This window comes from Coregonus lavaretus (assembly GCF_964263955.1).
Source record: "Coregonus lavaretus genome assembly, contig: HAP1_SCAFFOLD_967, whole genome shotgun sequence".
In the NCBI taxonomy this organism is placed as follows: Eukaryota; Metazoa; Chordata; class Actinopteri; order Salmoniformes; family Salmonidae; genus Coregonus; species Coregonus lavaretus.
Genome location: NW_028163984.1, coordinates 40001 through 57340, shown reverse-complemented (window position 1 = coordinate 57340; position 17340 = coordinate 40001). Strand labels below are relative to the sequence as shown.

The 17340-nt window shown below is 47.0% G+C and overlaps 1 protein-coding gene across 1 annotated transcript in view; it reads left to right on the top strand.

Moving 5' to 3' along the window:
- The window catches only part of LOC311117603 (transcriptional regulator ATRX-like), a gene marked incomplete at its 3' end in the record, with an annotated part of 73814 nt that overhangs the window by 18912 nt on the left and 37562 nt on the right, over positions 1–17340 (top strand). The window contains exons 6-16 of the mRNA XM_084192541.1: positions 1040–1107; positions 1608–2132; positions 2233–3884; positions 8545–8605; positions 9101–9246; positions 9365–9556; positions 10317–10567; positions 10754–10939; positions 11340–11505; positions 11833–11942; positions 16018–16164. Of these exons, the coding sequence (XP_084048667.1) occupies positions 1040–1107; positions 1608–2132; positions 2233–3884; positions 8545–8605; positions 9101–9246; positions 9365–9556; positions 10317–10567; positions 10754–10939; positions 11340–11505; positions 11833–11942; positions 16018–16164 (3504 nt within the window). The remainder of the gene's footprint in view (positions 1–1039; positions 1108–1607; positions 2133–2232; positions 3885–8544; positions 8606–9100; positions 9247–9364; positions 9557–10316; positions 10568–10753; positions 10940–11339; positions 11506–11832; positions 11943–16017; positions 16165–17340) is intronic.

The window sequence follows — 17340 nt, the reverse complement described above, 5'->3', positions numbered from 1 at the left end:
GACAACCATGTCTGCAGCTCTCCACCAATCAAGCCTTTATGGTAGAGTGGCCAGACGGAAGCCACTCCTCAGGAAAAGGCACATGAAAGTGAGAAACAAGATGGAACCAAGATTGAACTCTTTGGCCTGAATGCCAAGCGCCATGTCTGGAGGAAACCTGGCACCATCCTTACGGTGAAGCAAGGGGGTGGCATCATGCTGTGGGGATGTTTTTCAGCGGCAGGGACTGGGAAGTCGACTAGTCAGGGTCGAGGCAAAGATGAACAGAGCAAAGTACAGAGAGATCCTTGATGAAAACCTGCTCCAGAGCGTTCAGGACTTCAGACTGGGGCGAAGGTTCACCTTCCAACAGGACAACAACCCTAAGCACACAGCCAAGACAACGCAGGAGTGGCTTAGGGACAAGTCTCTGAATGTCCTTGAGTGGCCCAGCCAGAGCCCGGACTTGAACTCGATCTAACATCTCTGAAGAGATCTGAAAATAGCTGTGCAGCGACGCTCCCCATCCAACCTGACAGAGCTTGAGAGGATCTGCAGAGAAGAATGGGAGAAACTCCCCAAATACAGGTGTGCCAAGCTTGTAGCGTCATACCCAAGAAGACTCGAGGCTGTAATCGCTGCCAAAGGTGCTTCAACAAAGTATTGAGTAAAGGGTCTGAATACTGATGTAAATGTGATATTAAAGTTTATTATTTATAAATTAGTAAACATTTCTAAAAATCTGTTTTTACTTTGTCATTATGGGATATTGTGTGTAGATTGATGAGGGAAATAACAATTTAATCCATTTTAGAATAAGGCTGTAACGTAACAATGTGGAAAAAGTAAAGGGGTCTGAATACTTTCTGAATGCACTGTATATCCTGAATTGGCAATAAGTTAGAAAAATTCCAAATGTGATTTTTCGGCCATATGCTCCAGGTAGATCCACCTGTCTTTTGAACATTAATGGGACATATGGCAGGTAATGGCACTAGTTGCTTTGTCTGTCTCAGTATTATATTTTCCAATGTTCCTCCCTTGTTTTCTCTTCCTCTAGTCGTGCTATAAGTATTACACCAGCGATGACATCAATAAAGACGAGGACGGCATGGATGAACAGTGCAGGTAGGTCACCTCACAGAACACAGAAACATGGATGAACAGTGCAGGTAGGTCACCTCACAGAACACAGAAACATGGATGAACAGTGCAGGTAGGTCACCTCACAGAACACAGAAACATGGATGAACAGTGCAGGTAGGTCACCTCACAGAACACAGAAACATGGATGAACAGTGCAGGTAGGTCCCCTCACTGTTCTACTGCTTGAGTATTGGCACCTCTTGCAGAATATTGGCTCTCAATTATGAGTACTATTTTAGTCCACATCAAGGGTTACATCCGAACTGGCACCCTATTCCCTATATAGTGCACTACTTTTGACAAGGGCACATAGAGCTATATAGGGAATAGGGTGCTGTTTGGGGGACACACCTGGGTGTTAACGTTCAGTAAGTCATTTTTAGAACAATTCAGTACTTCCCAACAACAGCTGCAAATCCCAATAAAGCTACATCAGGTTGTTTTGAAGTTGACGTTCCTTGCTGTCTAACTACGCCCCCCAGGTGGTGTGCTGAAGGTGGCAACCTGATCTGCTGTGACTACTGCCACAACGCCTTCTGTAAGAAGTGCATCCTGCGTAACCTGGGGCGCAAGGAGCTGTCCATGATCACCGACGATAACAGTAAATGGTCCTGCTATATCTGCAGCCCCCAGCCCCTCGCCGACATCGCCTCCAACTGCTCCAACATCATGACCAAGCTGGAGAGCTTCTGGCGCACGGGACGCAAGAAAGAAAGGGAGGAGAAGGAGAGGAAGGAGGTGAAAGGGCACAGTAAGGGTAAAGGTCACCACCACCATGGTAAAGCTGTGGTGAACGGTAAGGAGCATTCAGACGGGTCAGGGACCCTCACCTTCTCCTATAAGACCCTGAAGGTCCCCAAGGAGCTGGTGAAGAGGACCAAGAAGCTGATTGAGACAACCACAGGGCTCAACAACACCTTCATCCAGTTCATCCAGCAGGCTGAGGAGGAGCAGGGAGCAGGAGGAGGCGGCAGCGGGACCAGACACAGACACCTCAAGGCCTTCAGGTATCATAACACATGTTGATATAATGACTGCTACAAAGGATATGAGGCAGCCCAATTCTGATTATTTGCTTAATTATTATCTATCAATCGATCTCTCTAGGTCTGTTCTGGCTGATCTGAAGAAGGCCCATGCTGCCCTGGAGGAGGACCTGGAGTCACAGTTCACTTCCCAGGACCAGGGGATGCAGAACGGGGATGCGGTCTCCAACACCGACGGCCATGATGGCCACGATCAGATGGACAACATGGTTGAGGATGGGCAGGAGGCAGAAGAGGTCAAAATGGCTGACACTGAGGATGGGGAGGAGCCAGAGGAGGAGGGGGAGGATGGGGGCGTGTCAGAGGACACAGAGATGGAGGGGAGCCCCACCCCCAAGCCTCAGGACCACTCAGAGACAGACAGCCAGGCCAAAGACCAGACAGCGGTGAAAGTGGAGGAGGAGGAGGAGGAGGAGGAGGAGGAGGAGGAGGAGGGTGACCGGGATAAAGACATTGTGTCCGTCGGGCCGTCCGTCCCAGACGAGCTCTTCCAGATGGTCGAGAGTCTGGCGGACTCCACAGGGTTAACGCCCGGTAACGACGCCACGGAACCCACAGCGGCTTGCCAATCAGAGAGCCCTGCCGCTGGCTCAACCAGGAAGTCACATGACACCCAGAAGGAGAAGGCCATGCCCAAGGTGAAGAACCTGATCGTGAAGCTGACGCCCGTTCCCGTGGTTACCACACGCACCTCCAGGTCTAAGAGCAAGGATAAGGATGGAGGGAAGGAGAAAGAGAGGAGTAAGAAGGTGGAGGGAGGTGGGGGCTCTGAGGAAGACAGCCGACGCTCCAGCCGCACAAAGACCACACCCCTCAGGAAGTCACCGGAGGGGAAGAACAAGATGTCCGCCTCCTCTCAGGAGAAGTGCGACTCAGAGGGAGAGGAGAAGAGCCCCAGCAAGCTGAAGAGGAGAACCAAGGGCAGCTCCTCCAAGGGGAAGGAACGGAAAGAGAGCAAGGCCTCCTCCAAGGCCTCCTCCAAGGTGACCTCTGACTCTTCTAAACAGGACGTGGACTCGGATTCTGACGAGGTTCCAGACATCCTGGTCCAGACTGCAGCGGCGGAACACAGCTCGGACGAGGATGTGCAGCAGGAAGCCAACGGTAACCAGGGCAACAGGAGCGTCAAGAAGTGCCTGTTCAAACTGCGCAAGAAAGACGGGGGGGAGGTAGAGGAGGAGGAGGAGGGAGAGGAGGAGGAGGAGGAGGAGGGAGAGAATGACAAGGAGAAGACCGACAAGAAGCCGGCGGCCAAACGCAAACTGAAAGCCAAAGACTCCGACAACTCAGAGTCTGACTCGGACGAAGACGCTAAGAAGAAGAAAAAGAAGTCCTCCACGGCTTCTGCCAAAAATACATCCAAGAAGAAGAAGCAGAAGGGCTCGGACGGCTCCTCTGACTCCGACTCTGACCTGGAGAAGGAGATGAAGACACTCAGCAAACCGGGGAAACGGAGGAGCAGCCGTGTAAAGAAAGAAAGGGAGGAGGAGGAGAACAAGGGCAGGGATCGGAAGCGGTCGTACGAGCTGAAACGCAAAGCCAGAGGTAGAGGAGCCAAGCAGCAAGATTCATCGTCTGATGTGGAGGAGGAGGAGGAGGAGGAGGAGGAGGGGGGAGGAGGGTCTGGAGAGGAGAGTGCAGACCAGCAGAAGATTAAACCCATCGTGGAGGAGACATTGGTAGCGGGGAGGGGAACCTTCCACCAGTCCTCGGGTGAGTAGAGCTGTTGTTTCTGAAAGCTGTATATTGGGCTCTCTGTTTCTACAAGGCAGACGGTTCACTCTATTATAAATACAGCTGGACGTAAACGCCACTGACTTAACCCCAGACCTCTACAGTGTTTTCCTCAAGTACATAGAGTAGCTCTGTTCTGGGACATTTTAATGCCGTGATTCCATCAAATACACCGCGGAATTATGGAATAATCCTAGAGATCTACCCTCCTGAAGGTTTATACTCCAACCCTGTTCCTGGAGATTTGTATTTGTATTTATTAGAGATCCCCATTAGCTACTCTTCCTGGGGTCCAAACATATTAAAGCACTTATATTAAATGGTAAACACAATATAAAACAGTACATTATATGACAGTATTACACCACTACATATCTACAATACAAAATGTTTAATACCACCATACAACAATATCACAATGTGTGCATATGCATGTGTCTATACCCTTGTGTGTGTCTCTTCACAGTCCCCGCTGTTCCATAAGGTGTATTTTACCTGTTTTTTTTAAATCTGATTCTACTGCTTGCATCAGTCAGTTACCTGATGTGGAATAGAGTTCCATGTAGTCATGGCTCTATGTAGTACTGTGTGCCTCCCATAGTCTATTCTGGACTTGGGGATTGTGAAGAGACCTCTGGTAGCATGTCTTGTGGGGTATGCATGGGTTTCCGAGCTGTGTGCTAGTAGTTTAAACAGACAGCTCGGTACATTCAGCTTGTCAACACCTCTTATGAAAACAAGCAGTGATAAAGTCAATCTCTCTTCCACTTTGAGCCAGGAGAGACTGACATGCATGTCATTAATGTTAGCTCTCCGTGTACTTTTAAGGGCCAGCCGTGCTGCCCTGTTCTGAGCGAACTGTAATTTTCCCAAGTCCCTCCTGGTGGCACCAGACCACACGACTGAACAGTAGTCCAGGTGCGACAAAACTAGGGCCTGTAGGACCTGCCTTGTTGATAGTGCTGTTAAGAAGGTAGAGCAGCGCTTTATTATGGACAGACTTCTCCCCATCTTGGCTACTGTTGTATCAATATGTTTTGACCATGACAGTCTACAATCCAGGGTTACTCCAAGCAGTTTAGTCACCTCAACTTGCTCAATTTCCACATTATTCATTACGAGATGTAGTTGAGGTTTAGTGAATGATTTGTACATTACTTTTAGTTTTGGAAATATTCAGGACTAACTTATTCCCATGCCACCCATTTCCAAAACTAACTGCAACTCTTTGTTAAGTGTTGCAGTTATTTCAGTTGCTATAGTAGCTGATGTGTATAGTGTTGAGTCATCCGCATACATAGACACACTGGCTTTACTCAAAGCCAGTGGCATGTTGTTAGTAAAGATTGAAAAAAGCAAGGGGCCTAGACAGCTGCCCTGGGGAATTCCTGATTCTACCTGGATTATGTTGGAGAGGCTTCCATTAAAGAACACCCTCTGTGTTCTGTTAGACAAGTAACTCTTTATCCACATCATAGCAGGGGGTGTAAAGCCATAACACATACGTTTTTCCAGCAGCAGACTATGATCGATAATGTCAAAAGCCGCACTGAAGTCTAACATTTAAGGGGCTCCAAAGCTTTTTACTATCATTCTTTATGTCATTTATCTTTGTTTCATAGTGTAGTTTCTTCTTCTTTTTATTCAGTTTAGTCACATGATTTCTCAATTTGCAGTACGTTTGCCAATCGGTTGTGCAGCCAGACTTATTTGCCATTCCTTTTGCCTCATCCCTCTCAACCATACAATTTTTCAATTCCTCATCAAGCCAAGGGGATTTAACAGTTTTTGCAGTCATGTTCTTAATGGGTGCCTGCTTATTAGTAACTGGAATAAGCAATTTCATAAATGTGTCAAGTGCAGCGTCTGTTTGCTCCTCATTACACACCACGGACCAACAAATATCACTACAAAACGTATTGTATGACCTCTTATACACAATATTAGGCCCAGCCTTTGGAACTTTGGTTTCCCTAGATATAGCTATTATATTGTGATCACTACATCCAATGGATTTGGATACTGCTTTCAAACAAATCTCTGCAGCATTAGTAAAGATATGATCAATACATGTTGATGATTTAATTCCTATGCTGTTTGTTACCAACCTGGTAGGTTGACTGATGACCTGAACCAGGTTACTAGCAATCTTGTTTCTTAAACTACATATGTTAACGTGGGCTATTTTGAGCACTTTTCTTCTGGGATGCTTACTTGTTTGCATTGCTTTACTGGGAAGCTTAGCAGCAGTAGATGTGCTCATGTTCTTTATGTTAGTGCAGGGTGAGCTGCACACGGTGGACTGCCTCCTCGGGCACACCGCCTCAGTGCTAACAGTATAAATCTGGTTCCTGGGCACATGATTACTGCACACAATAGCTGCAGGATCAGCAGAGGCACCCAGGGCAGCTAGAGGGACACAAACCAGGTTACCCACATTGTGTCTACCGACGCCCCTGATGTAATGTACATTTGCTGAAGCATTTTGACAACTCTGCGTCCCAATGGTAGGGATTAGCTGAGGTTAATACATTTACATTTACATTTTAGTCATTTAGCAGACGCTCTTATCCAGAGCGACTTACAGTTAGTGAATACATATTTTTTTATACTGGCCCCCCGTGGGAATCGAACCCACAACCCTGGCGTTGCAAACGCCATGCTCTATCAACTGAGCTACATCCCGGCCGGCCATTCCCTCCCCTACCCTGGACGACGCTGGGCCAATTGTGCGCCGCCCATGAGTCTCCCGGTCGCGGCCGGCTGCGACAGAGCCTGGATTCGAACCAGGATCTCTAGTGACACAGTTAGCACTGCGATGCAGTGCCTTAGACCACTGCGCCACTCAGGAGTATAATGAATATTCCAACCCTGGAGAGCTACCCTCCTGTAGGTTAACTCCAACCCTGTTCCTGTAGAGAAACCCTCCTGGATGTTTATACTCCAACCCTGTTCCTGGAGGTTTATTCTCCAACCCTGGTCCTGGAGGTTTATACTCCAACCCCAGTTGTAACTAACCTGATTCAGCTTATAAACCAGCTAATTATTAGAATCAGGTGTGCTAGATTAGGGTTGGAGTGAACCTACAGGACAGTATCTCTCCAGGAACAGGGTTGGAGTGGAAACCTACAGGACGGTATCGCTCCAGGAACAGGGTTGGAGTGGAAACCTACAGGACAGTATCTCTCCAAGAATGGGCTTAGAGAGCCCTGGTGTAGAAAGACATGACTTTACAATTTAAATGACTGAATATGTCTGAATTCAGTGTGTTAGTTGTTTTGGATATTGTCTAGGTCTTGGACTAGATGATCAGAACTATTTTCTAAGTTGGCAGGGAAAAACACTTAATGTGGGTTTTGACACTCATGTAGGTGTCATAACATTTTACATTTGTCATTTAGCAGACGCTCTTATCCAGAGCGACTTACAGTTAGAGTTATTATTATTTTTTATTTTTTTTTCATACTGGCCCCCCTGTGGGAATCAAACCCACAACCCTGGCGTTGCAAGCGCCATGCTCTACCAACTGAGCTACACGGGGCCCTGACCAGCCATAAAAAAGTGAAAGGTGTAAATAACTGGGTCACGACAGTATTATGACATGGTTATGACCGTGTCATAACGCGTTTATGAAGCTGGGTGTCAAGTAAAATGTTACTGAATTAGTTATTTAATGCCTGGATTCTGTGTGGTCCCTAATGATCATATCTGGACCAGAATGAGGCTCCACTATCTATTGTTCCTGCAGTGATGATTCACCGTCTTCATCGGATGTTTTCATAATTTATCTGCAGATAATCACCAAAAGACTAGGCCTACCAATAGCCTGTGCAAATTAGCGAGCCAAATGAACGTCTCTCTCGTCGATGTGATTCGTTAGCGTCACTGTCTGTCCAGCCACTACATTCTAGGAAAGGAAACCTAGGGAATCCTTTGGTTTACTTGTCCCGTTGCGATACCATGGACATGATTTTATAAAGGGGTATAGGAGATCAACTTTATTCAGTTAGTTCTACACCTTTTTATAAACTAGTCAACACTTGGTGTTCAGTTGTCAAAGCACAGTAAATAGCCTACCATGCGCCGTGGCTCTGCGGGAAACATGCAAAATAAATTAATTAGTTAATTAGTTTCCATTTATATTACATGGGACGTGCAAATTCACCAGCATGCTCTCTCCCTGCTCTGTGTAAAGAAATTCAACTGCAACCAACCACAGCGCACACAAACTGTACCGGGAGGCGGGACAGATGGTAGACTGCGTTTCCCGCTCACTTTGTGACTGACAGTACAGGCGCCTTTCCTATCAACAGATCGCTAGAAGATGCATATCGTTCAATCTAGCGGGAGAGGGCTCGACAGACTAGCGAACGGAAACGTTTTAATGAAAAGTAACGTCGTTAATATGAAGTGGGAAAAAGTAGTCAGCAGAAGTTGCCTCTAACTGGCTGATTAGCTGACGGCTAATGGAAAACACTGCGTCTAACTGGCTGATTAGCTGACGGCTAATGGAAAACACTGCGTCTAACTGGCTGATTAGCTGACGGCTAATGGAAAACACTGCGTCTAACTGGCTGATTAGCTGACGGCTAATGGAAAACACTGCCTCTGACCCCTGACCTCCTCTGTGTGTCTGTAGGAGATGAAGGTAACCATGACGCTTCTCAGATGGCTGACGATGATGAGGATCCAGAGAACAGGTATAAAAACCAAACATGTCCTCAACCAGCTGACTGACAAACGTCCTTCATTTGACTTCCTCCTGTCCTTGACTTCCTGTCCTTCTCCTGTTCTTGACTTCCTCCTGTCCTTCTCCTGTCCTTGACTTCCTCCTGTCCTTGACTTCCTCCTGTCCTTGACTTCCTGTCCTTCTCCTGTTCTTGACTTCCTCCTGTCCTTCTCCTGTCCTTGACTTCCTCCTGTCCTTGACTTCCTGTCCTTCTCCTGTCCTTGACTTCCTCCTGTCCTTCTCCTGTTCTTGACTTCCTCCTGTCCTTGACTTCCTCCTGTCCTTCTCCTGTCCTTGACTTTCTCCTGTCCTTGACTTCCTCCTGTCCTTGACTTTCTCCTGTCCTTGACTTTCTCCTGTCCTTGACTTTCTCCTGTCCTTGACTTTCTCCTGTCCTTGACTTTCTCCTGTCCTTGACTTTCTCCTGTCCTTGACTTCCTCCTGTCCTTGACTTCCTCCTTAATAGAATTGCCAAGAAGATGCTGCTGGCCCAGATAAAGGCCAGCTACTCCTCAGGAGCAGAGGAGAGCGAGGACGAGGATGAGGACGGAGAAGAGAAGGAACAGGAGAAGGAGAAGGGAGGAGAGGAGGATGGAGAGGAGCAGGAGGAGGGTGAGCTACAATCTCTTTTTAGTTTGATACATTGAAGGAGTGATTCTGCAGTGCTGTGTTTTATGATATCACTAGACTAGATGTAGAAAACCCTAAATGACTGTGTTCCCCTCAGCAGATGATGATGATGATGATGATGATGATGATGATGGGGACTCTGGCTCTGACGTGGACGTGAAGAAGGGTGGGGGGCGTCGCCACCGGCTGCTCCGCCACAAACTGACGCTGAGTGAGGGAGAGTCAGGAGAGGAGAAAGAGAAACCAGCCAGCAGGAAGAAGAAGAAGGAGACCAAGAGGACCAGACAGAAAGGTACGAGGGCTGTCAGTGTGGCTTGCTCTGCCTGTCTGGCCTAGTCTGGCTGTCTGTCTAGTCTGGCTGTCTGGCCCGGTCTGCCTGTCTGGCCCGGTCTGCCTGTCTGGCCCGGTCTGCCTGTCTGGCCCGGTCTGCCTGTCTGGCCCGGTCTGGCTGTCTGGCTGTGTCTAGGCCTGTGTCAACACCTATGGAACTGAATGAATGTCCTACTCTGCAAACTGCTATGACTGTTGTCACTCAGCTCTCCCTCCCTCCCCGTCTCTCTCGCCGTCCTCTCTCCCTCTTTCTCCTCTCCTCTCTCCTTCCCCCCTCTCCTCTCACCTCGATTTCTCTCCTCCCTCGCCCCTCTCTCCTCCCTCGCCCCTCTCTCCTCCCTCGCCCCTCTCTCCTCCCTCGCCCCTCTCTCCTCCCTCGCCCCTCTCTCCTCCCTCGCCCCTCTCTCCTCCCTCGCCCCTCTATCCTCCCTCGCCCCTCTCTCCTACCTCGCCCCTCTCTCCTACCTCGCCCCTCTCTCCTCCCTCGCCCCTCTCTCCTCCCTCGCCCCTCTCTCCTCCCTCGCCCCTCTCTCCTCCCTCGCCCCTCTCTCCTCCCTCGCCCCTCTCTCCTCCCTCGCCCCTCTCTCCTCCCTCGCCCCTCTCTCCTCCCTCGACCCTCTCTCCTTCCTCGCCCCTCTCTCCTCCCTCGCCCCTCTCTCCTACCTCGCCCCTCTCTCCCCCCTCGATTTCTCTCACCTCTCTCTCTCTCCCTCCCTCTCCAGGGGGTAGTGACGACTCAGCAGACTCAGACTTCGAGGAGTCAGCTAGCAGCAGTGAGTCAGGAGTGAGTGAGGAGATCAGTGAGAAGGAGGAGGAGGAGGAGTCTGAGGAGGAGTCACAGGAGGAGGGCAGCAGCCGCAAGAGGACCACACGCTCCTCCAAGAATAAGAAGAAGAAGAAGGAGGAGAGGAGCTACGCCCAGAAGAAGAAACGCCGCCGCATCAAGGTCCAGGACTCTTCGTCCGACGAGAAGGTATGGGGGAGGGGTATTCTCCTTACAAATATAGAAGTGTTTAGGAGGGAGTTTGATCTGGAATTCAGATTGATTGGTCAATGTTTTATTGGTTACCACGTCATAGGTCACAATGTGTGATTGGTCAGTTGACCCCTGGGGGTTGAAGTTGAAAGGGCAGAGGTTAACCCTCATTCCCTCCTCCAGAGCGGGTCAGGAGAGGACGGCTCGGGGAAGGAGGACGGAGACTCTCCTAAAGGACAGAGGAAGAAGATCAGAAAGATCCTCAAGGACGACAAGCTGAGGACTGAAACCAGGGACGCCCTTAAGGAGGAGGAGGAGAGGAGGAGGCGCATCGCGGAGAGGGAGCAGCTCAGGGAGAAACTCAGAGAGGTAGAAAGTCAACTGTGTGTGTGTGTATGTACTCCAGGAAGACTAGCTGTCGTCATGGCATCGACTAATGGGATGGAAATGAAGATGAAAGATAGACTGAGTCCAAGCTGAGGAGCCAGATGGATTTATGGTCCGTTGTGGCTCAGTTAAGAGCATGGCACCAGCTATGCCAAGTTCCCACAGGGATCACATATACTATAAATGTACTGTAAGCACTTTTTGAATACAGTGGAAGTCGCTTAGCGTTTCCTTAGTGTGAATTTGTCAATATCTGTAAAGGTTTGAATGCTTTTAGTCTAGAAGATCAGCTGCCCTATACTCCTAGGAACGTAAAACCTGTCCCAACCAGCAGAATAAATGTATGTGTTTGTATGTACAGACTGTAATGCTTTTAGACTAGACTCTATATGTCCCTCCCGAACAGGTACTCGTGGTGGAGGAGGCGTCCGCCGTGGCTTGTCCAATCACAACCAAGCTGGTGCTGGATGAAGACGAGGAGACCAAGGAGCCCATGGTGCAGGTCCACCGCAACCTGGTCACCAAGCTCAAACCACACCAGGTCGACGGTGAGAGACTCATATTGGTATAGTAGTAGTAGTAGCAGAGCCCATGGTGTCGTAGCAGAACCAATGGTGTAGTAGTAGTGTTAGTAGTGACCAACCCAAACCAGGTCAAACCAACGGTGAGAGAACAATGTTTGTCTTTAATCATAATGTTGTTGATTGATGATCAGGCCCCACTTTTACTCACTTGTTTACTTACTTATCAAGTCATGCTTCATGGCTGACTGTGTCAACACCAAACAGACGAGGTTCAGTGCTGCCAACAATGGTAGGATTTCTGTAGTCTGAGAAAAGCTTTGGGTGTAGAGTGACGTCTGTCTGTCTCTCTAGGGGTCCAGTTCATGTGGGACTGCTGTTGTGAATCGGTGAAGAAAACCAAGAAGAACTCTGGTTCTGGATGTATCCTGGCTCACTGTATGGGCCTGGGCAAAACACTGCAGGTCCGTACCACACACTTGTTGTTTCTGGTCGTTACGTCGTCATTTCGGTATCTTCCTATAGAAGGCGATGTTTCTCTAGTTGTGGGAGGAGCATAATGTCTACCATATAACTATTTATCTGAACTGACCCTGTCGTTACCTGCTCCTACCACTAGGGGGTGACACCGTGCCTTACTCTGTTGCAGTGTGAAATGTTCTACTTCACGCTCTATCTACAGTTGAAGTCGGAAGTTCACATACACTTAGGTTGGAGTCATTAAAACTCGTTTTTCAACTACTCCACAAATGTCTTGTTAACAAACTATAGTTTTGGCAAGTCGGTTAGGACATCTACTTTGTGCATGACACAAGTAATTTTTCCAACAATTGTTTACAGACAGATTATTTCACTTATAATTCACTGTATCACAATTCCAGTGGGTCAGAAGTTTACATACACTAAGTTGACTGTGCCTTTAAACAGCTTGGAAAAAACTGATAGGCTAATTGACATCATTTGAGTCAATTGGAGGTGTACCTGTGGATGTATTTCAAGGCCTACCTTCACACTCAGTGCCTCTTTGCTTGACATCACAGGAAAATCAAAAGAAATCAGCCAAGACCTCAGAAAAAGAATTGTAGACCTCCACAAGTCTGGTTCATCCTTGGGAGCAATTTCCAAACGCCTGAAGGTACCACGTTCATCTGTACAAACAATAGTACTCAAGTATAAACACCATGGGACCACGCAGCCGTCATACCGCTCAGGAAGGAGACGCGTTCTGTCTCCTAGAGATGAACGTACTTTGGTGCAAAAAGTGCAAATCAATCCCAGAACAACAGCAAAGGACCTTGTGAAGATGCTGCAGGAAACAGGTACAAAAGTATCTATATCCACAGTAAAACGAGTCCTATATCGACATAACCTGAAAGGCCGCTCAGCAAGGAAGAAGCCACTGCTCCGAAACCGCCATAAAAAAGCCAGATTACGGTTTGCAACGGCACATGGGGACAAAGATCGTACTTTTTGGAGAAATGTCCTCTGGTCTGATGAAACAAAAATAGAACTGTAATGACCATAATGACCATCGTTATGTTTGGAGGAAAAAGGGGAACGCTTGCAAGCCGAAGAACACCATCCCAACCGTGAAGCACGGGGGCGGCAGCATCATGCTGTGGGGGTGCTTTGCTGCAGGAGGGACTGGTGCACTTCACAAAATAGATGGCATCATGAGGAAGGAAAATTATGTGGATATATTGAAGCAACATCTCAAGACATCAGTCAGGAAGTTAAAGCTTGGTCGCAAATGGGTCTTCCAAATGGACAATGACCCCAAGCATGCTTCCAAAGTTGTGGCAAAATGGCTTAAGGACAACAAAGTCAAGGTATTGGAGTGGCCATCACAAAGCCCTGACCTCAATCCTATAGAAAATGTGTGGGCAGAACTGAAAAAGCGTGTGTGAATAAGGAGGCCTACAAACCTGACTCAGTTACACCAGCTCTGTCAGGAGGTATGGGCCAAAATTCACCCAACTTATTGTGGGAAGCTTGTGGAAGGCTACCCGAAACGTTTGACCCAAGTTAAACAATTTAAAGGCAATGCTACCAAATACTAATTGAGTATTCTGACCCACTGGGAATGTGATGAAATAAATAAAAGCTGAAATAAATCATTCACTCTACTATTATTCAGACAATTCACATTCTTAAAATAAAGTAGTGATCCTAACTGACCTAAGACAGGGCATTTTTACTAGGATTAAATATCAGGAATTGTGAATAACTGAGTTTAAATGTATTTGGCTAAGGTGTATGTAAACTTCAGACTTCAACTGTATGTACAGTGCATTCGGAAAGTATTCAGACCCCTCGACTTTTCACATTTTGTTACGTTACAGCCTTATTCTAAAATGTATTAAATTGTTTTTTCCCCCTCATCAATCTACACACAATAGCCCATAATGACAAAGCAAAAACTTGATTGGAGTCCACCTGTGGTAAGTTCAATTGATTGGACATGATTTGGAAAGGCGCACACACCTGTCTATATAAGGTCCCACAGTTGACAGTGCATTTCAGAGCAAAAACCATTCCATGAGGTCGAAGGAATTGGAGAGCTCCGAGACGGGATTGTGTCGAGGCACAGATCTAGGGAAGGGTACCAAAAAATGTCTGCATCATTGAAGGTCCCCAAGAACACAGTGGCCTCCATCATTCTTAAATGGAATTAGTTTGGAACCACCAAGACTCTTCCTAGAGCTGGCCGCCCAGTCAAACTGAGCAATCGGGGGAGAAGGGCCTTTGTCAGGGAGGTGAACAAGAACCCAATGGTCACTCTGACAGAGCTCCAGTGTTCCTCTGTGGAGATGGGAGAAGCTTCCAGAAGGACAACCATCTCTGCAGGACTCCACCAATCAGGCCTTTATGGTAGAGTGGCCAGACGAAAGCCACTCCTCAGTAAAAGGCACATGACAGCCCACTTGGAGTTCGCCAAAAGGCACCTAAAGACTCTCAGACCATGAGAAACAAGATTCTCTGGTCTGATGAAACCAAGATTGAACTCTTTGGCCTGAATGCCAAGCGTCACATCTGGAGGAAACCTGGCACCATCCCTACGGTGAAGCATGGTGGTGGCAGCATCATGCTGTGGGGATGTTTTTCAGCGGCAGGGACTGGGAGACTAGTCAGGATCGAGGGAAAGATTAACAGAGCAAAGGACAGCGAGATCCTTGACGAAAACTTGCTCCAGAGCGCTCAGGACCTCAGACTGGGGCGAAGGTTCACCTTACAATAGGACAATGACCCTATTTATTTGTCATTATGGTGTATTGTGTGTAGATTGAGGATATATATATATTTAATTCATTTTAGAATAAGGCAAAACAAACAAAACGTGGAAAAAGTAAAGGGGTCTGAATACTTTCCGAATGCACTGCTGTCTATACTGTATCTAACCCTGTCTATATCACTAGGTGGTAGTCCTACTGCTGTCTATACTGTATCTAACCCTGTCTATATCACTAGGTGGTAGTCCTACTGCTGTCTATACTGTATCTAACCCTGTCTATATCACTAGGTGGTAGTCCTACTGCTGTCTATACTGTATCTAACCCTGTCTATATCACTAGGTGGTAGTCCTACTGCTGTCTATATCACTAGGTGGTAGTCCTACTGCTGTCTATACTGTATCTAACCCTGTCTATATCACTAGGTGGTAGTCCTACTGCTGTCTATACTGTATCTAACCCTGTCTATATCACTAGGTGGTAGTCCTACTGCTGTCTATACTGTATCTAACCCTGTCTATATCACTAGGTGGTAGTCCTACTGCTGTCTATACTGTATCTAACCCTGTCTATATCACTAGGTGGTAGTCCTACTGCTGTCTATACTGTATCTAACCCTGTCTATATCACTAGGTGGTAGTCCTACTGCTGTCTATACTGTATCTAACCCTGTCTATATCACTAGGTGGTAGTCCTACTGCTGTCTATACTGTATCTAACCCTGTCTATATCACTAGGTGGTAGTCCTACTGCTGTCTATACTGTATCTAACCCTGTCTATATCACTAGGTGGTAGTCCTACTGCTGTCTATACTGTATCTAACCCTGTCTATATCACTAGGTGGTAGTCCTACTGCTGTCTATACTGTATCTAACCCTGTCTATATCACTAGGTGGTAGTCCTACTGCTGTCTATACTGTATCTAACCCTGTCTATATCACTAGGTGGTAGTCCTACTGCTGTCTATACTGTATCTAACCCTGTCTATATCACTAGGTGGTAGTCCTACTGCTGTCTATACTGTATCTAACCCTGTCTATATCACTAGGTGGTAGTCCTACTGCTGTCTATACTGTATCTAACCCTGTCTATATCACTAGGTGGTAGTCCTACTGCTGTCTATACTGTATCTAACCCTGTCTCTATCACTAGGTGGTAGTCCTACTGCTGTCTATACTGTATCTAACCCTGTCTCTATCACTAGGTGGTAGTCCTACTGCTGTCTATACTGTATCTAACCCTGTCTATATCACTAGGTGGTAGTCCTACTGCTGTCTATACTGTATCTAACCCTGTCTCTATCACTAGGTGGTGGCCCTACTCCACACACTACTGCTGTGTGACAAGTTGGACTTCTCCACGGCTCTGATCGTCTGTCCTCTCAACACTGTTCTGAACTGGCTGAATGAGTTTGAGAAGTGGCAGTACGGCTTCAAGGACGAGGAGAGTTTAGAGGTACACGCTTACTTTTTATTGATTTTTACAGTACCAGTCAAAAGTTTGGACACACCTACTCATTCAAGGGTTTTTCTTTATTTTTTACTATTTTCTATGTTGTAGAATAATAGTGAAGACATCAAAACTATGAAATAACACATATGGAATCATGTAGTAACCAATAAAGTGTCAAACAAATCAAAATAAATGTGAGATTCTTCAAAGGAGCCACCCTTTTGCCTTGATGACAGCTTTGCACACTCTTGGCATTCTATCAACCAGCTTCACCTGGAATGCTTTTCCAACAGTCTTGAAGGAGTTCCCACATATGCTGAGCACTTGTTGGCTGCTTTTCCTTCACTCTGCTGTCCGACTCATCCCAAACCATCTCAATTTGGTTGAGGTCGGGGGATTGTGGAGGCCAGGTCACCTGATGCAGCACTCCATCACTCTCCTTCTTGGTAAAATAGCCCTTACACAGCCTGGAGGTGTGTTTTGGGTCATTGTCCTGTTGAAAAACAAATGATAGTCCCACTAAACCCAAACCAGATGGGATGGCGTATCGAAGTGTGCCTTGAATTCTAAATAAATCACAGACAGTGTCACCAGCAAAGCACCATCACACCTCCTCCATGCTTCATGGTGGGAAATGCACATGCAGAGATAATTTCTGAGGCTGGTAACTCTAAAGAACGTATCCTTTGCAGCAGAGGTAACTCTGGGTCTTCCTTTCCTGTGGCGGTCCTCATGAGAGCCAGTTTCATCATAGCGCTTGATGGTTTTTGCGACTGCACTTGAAGAAACTTTCAAAGTTCTTGAAATGTTCCGTTTTAACTGACCTTCATGTCTTAAAGTAATGATGGACTGTCGTTTCTCTTTGCTTATTTGAGCTGTTCTTGCCATAATATGGACTTTTACCAAATAGGGCTATCTTCTGTATACCCCCCTAACTTGTCACAACACAACTGATTGGCTCAAATGCATTAAGAAGGAATGAAATTCCACAAATTAACTTTTAAGAAGGCACACCTGTTAATTGAAATGCATTCCAGGTGACTACCTCATGAAGCTGGTTGAGAGAATGCCAAGAGTGTGCAAAGCTGTCATCAAGGCAAAGGGTGGCTACTTTGAAGAATCTCAAATCTAAAATATATTTTGATTTGTTTAACACTTTTTTGGTTACTACATGATTCC